Source organism: Guillardia theta (genome assembly GCF_000315625.1).
Source record: "Guillardia theta CCMP2712 unplaced genomic scaffold GUITHscaffold_587, whole genome shotgun sequence".
Classification (NCBI taxonomy): Eukaryota; class Cryptophyceae; order Pyrenomonadales; family Geminigeraceae; genus Guillardia; species Guillardia theta.
The window spans coordinates 1-3811 of NW_005434128.1; the positions used below are offsets into that span (position 1 = coordinate 1).

General features: G+C 61.4%; 2 protein-coding genes across 2 annotated transcripts; one reads left to right on the forward strand and one right to left on the reverse strand.

Annotated features, from left to right (window-relative positions):
- Nucleotides 1–162: 162 nt before the first annotated feature.
- On the reverse strand, nucleotides 163–970 carry GUITHDRAFT_149647 (hypothetical protein; the record flags this gene model as incomplete). The annotated part of the gene is made up of 2 exons (XM_005817763.1): nucleotides 163–222; nucleotides 341–970. Coding segments are annotated over 2 exons (690 nt in total), but the record flags the coding sequence as incomplete, so codon positions are not given.
- A 798-nt stretch (nucleotides 971–1768) lies between these two features.
- Nucleotides 1769–3508, forward strand: GUITHDRAFT_122948 (hypothetical protein; the record flags this gene model as incomplete). Its single annotated transcript, XM_005817764.1, has 2 exons — nucleotides 1769–2577; nucleotides 2658–3508. Coding segments are annotated over 2 exons (1660 nt in total), but the record flags the coding sequence as incomplete, so codon positions are not given.
- Between the last annotated feature and the right edge of the window lie 303 nt (nucleotides 3509–3811).

Sequence of the window (3811 nt, forward strand, 5' to 3'; positions counted from 1 at the left end):
CAATCTGTCAGCTTCTCCTCCTCCTCCTCTCCCTCCTCCTCCTCCTCCTCCTCCTCCTCCCTCCTCCCCCCCCTCCCTCCTCCTCCTCCTCCTCCTCTCCCTCCCCTGCCCCTCCTCCTCCTTCCCTCTTCCTGCTTCTCCTGCTCCCTTTCCCTCCCCTACCTCGTGAAGTCTCTTGGCAATGAAGTGGACGTCATCAGTAAACCCAAGGTGATATCCTCCCTGACAGGTCGTGAGAAACAGCAAGGATGCAGGAGACAGACAGCAGGAAGATGAAGGGTAGGACGGGGGAGGAGGAGGAGTACGGGAAGGAGGGGTGCAGAAAGGGGAAAGCACACACAGGAGTCAAGTTGTCCTCCCCACTGCATCCTCTGAACCCAATGGCAGCGACATCGAATCCTGCCATGGAGAGCGAGCGAGCTTGACGGACGGTCAGGGGAGCCAGGGAGTTCGACTCAAGGCCATGGTAGAGGAGGACGATTCCTCGGGACGCCGGCAGCTCCGACCGGAGAAAGTCGATGTCGACGAAGTCTCCGTCGGGCGTTGTCCACCGCTCGCGCTCGTAGGAGGGAGTAGGAGGAGTCGCAAACAGGGCGCCGACTATCGTGTTGACGTGCGCCTGGCGAGCCCACCAGGGGGGCCGGTAGGTGCGAGCAGGAAAGGAGCTGAGCACTTGTACCATGTCGGTGGCAGGAGAGGAAGGGATGAGGGTTGAGGGAGAAGGGGAAGACGAGGCCACCATGGCAGACAGCGAGGAAGGAGGCGGACGACGCCGAGGGCTCGCGACAGTGAAGAGAGCGCGAGTGCGAGCTGTCAGGGGGGAGGAGGCGGACTTCGAGAAAGAGATCGGGAGCTTCGACCCAAGGAGTCGAGAGGAGGAGGAAGCGAAGAGGAGAGGAGGACAGGAGGAGCAGGAGGACAGGAGGAGGAGGGAGGACGGGAGGAGCAGCAGCAGTGGCGAGGCGACCATCCCGTCGTGGACGTACAAAGCAGGAGAAAGGGGGAGGGGGCGCTCAGTACGGGTCATAATCCGGTAGAATAGAGGGGTACTTGTCATGCTAGGGTACTTTGGGACACGGGTGGTTTTGTCTAGACAGGGTGGGGTAGTCCTAAAGCTTTTAAACCCTCCCACCACCCACGTTTCCCCGCTAAATATGACCCCTGTGAAGACAACCCCCAAGAATCTCTGTTTCTTGGAGGCAGAGAGGGGGTGGGGTAGTCCTTTAGGCTTGTCAAAATGATGATGGCTGGGCTGGAAAGCAGAAGGCTAAGACGGGAGGAGGAGGAGGAGGAGGAGGAGAAGTAGAGGAGGAGGAGGAGAAGTAGAGGAGGAGGAGGGGCCGGAGAGGAGGAGGAGGAGGAGGAGCCGGAGAGGCAGAGGAGGAGGAGCCCAGGTGGCACTAGTCAGAGATGCAAAGGCTTGCATTGAGCGGCTCTCAATTGAATTGCAAGCTGATCGCTCTCTGATAAGAACATCCTGAGGAATATCACAAAGACAATCGCAAGGTGGCAACGAGAAATTGGTAGGCAACCAACACTAACACTGAATCGTCAACTAGCTCAGAACAACTTGGGTAGAACAAGAGCGCAAGCAGCGCTCATCAAGGACAAGATCATATTGGCCGCAGGAAAGCAAGGAAGAAGTTCAACCTCTCAAGGGAGGAGGCGGAGGGAGGCTGAGGAGGAGGAGGAGGGCTAAGGAAGGGGAGGAGGATAACGCAGCAAGATGAAGGGCAAACAGCGTCGTTCGGCTCGTGACTTCAACCCGATGCATTCGGTGCAGCTGCCAACTCCCTCGCCGATGCATTCTGCCTCTCTTCCTCTGTCCTCCTCCTCGTCGCTGCTGCCCACCAGGCAGAGGTTCGAGGACGCGACCTCCGCCTTCGACAAGGTCAAGGCCAAGAGGATCGCAGCTCCCCTGGCAGCTCCGCGGCTGCTGGAGGTGGGAGACGAGAGGTCGCTGAGAAGGACGTTGAAGGGAGGGAACGTCGAGCAGCTGCTGGAGCTCTTCAGACAGGACGAGGAGGCGGCGAGGAGGATGCTGGTGGGCGAGCAGCTGCCTCTGCACGTGGTGGTGGAGTTCCACGGGGGGACTCGGGGAGAGGAGATAATCAGCCACGTGCTGAAGGCGAACTGGGAGGCAGCTGGGCACAAGGACGCGTTGGGGCGCCTTCCTCTCCATCTCTTGTGCCGCTCTCAGAGCCCCTCCGTCAGCTCCCTCCGCCTCCTCCTGCGAGCGAACCAGGAGGGAGTGAGGGAGGAGGACGAGGACGGTATGAACCCTCTCCATCACCTTATGCTCTGCTCCGGCGATCAGCAGTGTGCTCAGGTTCTGCTGGAGGCGTACCCAGAAGCTGCGAGGGTCAGGGCGACAGGGGAGCTCCACAGGGGAGCGCTCCCTCTCCACCTCCTCTGCCGCTACCATGGCGACTGCAGCGACACCGTCATCCTCCTCCTCCGATCTTTCCCCGACGCCTGCTCCTCGCCCTGCCTGTCCATCTCCGGCTTCCTCCCCGTCCATATCCTGTCGCAGTTCCAGGGAGATGCGCGCGAGTCCATGGCGGCGGTGGTGGACGCGTACGAGCAGGGGCTGCTCTCTCGCAGCAGGAACGGAAAGCTCCCGCTGCACCTCCTCGCTGAGTTCTTCCCGGGAGCAGAAGCAACGATGGACCTCCTGTGCTCGAAGTGCCGCAAGGCCTGCTTGTCCCCGACAACGGCGGGAGGACGCCCTTGCATCTGCTCGCGTCTCACTACCGGGCTGAGGACTGGGCCAAGGTCGCTGGGTCCCTGCGGTCGCTGCTGGTGTGGGGGGAGAGTGCCCTGCTGCTGCAGGACGAGGACGGAAACACTCCTGCCCACCTCGCCGCTCAGTTCTGCCCGCAGCCTGACCTGCTCCTTGCCGACATGATGCAGCGAGGCGCTCGGGCGGCTGGGATGCTCAACGAGGACGGTCGGAGCCTCCTGCACTGCCTGATGCTGAACCCGGAAGCTCCGATGTCCTCCTTCTTCCACCTTCTCAGCCTCTCCGAGAAAGCTCTGCTCCTCCCCGACGCTGACGGCAACCTCCCCCTCCACCTCCTTTGCGAGCACAACGGGGACAACGAGGAGCTGCTCAAGGCTGTGCTGGCAGCGGGCAAGGAGGAGGCGAGCGTGCCGAACAAGGAGGGCAAGCTTCCTCTCCACCTACTCGCCTCCTCCTATGGCACCGACGAGTATCTGCCGAGCTTGACAGCCCTCCTGTCCTCCTGCCCGGAAGCTGCTGAGGTTCCGGACACGCGGGGGAAGCTGCCGGCAGACCTGCTCGCTCCTCCTCGCTTCGACTTGCGCAACGAGGAGTTCAGGAGGCTACTGGAGGAGGCGGTAGCGGTGAAGATCCGGGTGAAGGAGGAGGAGGAGGCGAATCTTTCGCGCTTCTCCTTCTCCTTCATGGCCGAGCATGAGCGAGGAGTTCGGAGCGCGTCCATGGCTGACCCGGAGCTGCTGAGGCAGGCGAGGCGCTGCAATGAAGGTGACAAAAATTCTGATGAGGAGGTGAGACATGCTGCTGCTACTTCTAGCTCCTCCTCCTCTCCTTCACCTCCTTCCTCCCCTTCCTCCCCTTCCTCCCCTTCCTCTCCTTCCTTTCTCCCTCCTCCTTGGATCTAAACTCATGCTCCTGCTCCCAGAGAGAGGAGGACGTGCTTCGAACCTTGAGGAGGAGCAAGCCGCTGCGAGGGGCCAGGGAGGCTTCTCGTCGCGCCGTGGATGCGCAGCCACGAGGCCGACCGGAGCAAAGCAGGAGGGAGGAAGAGAACACAAGGACAGTAGTTCG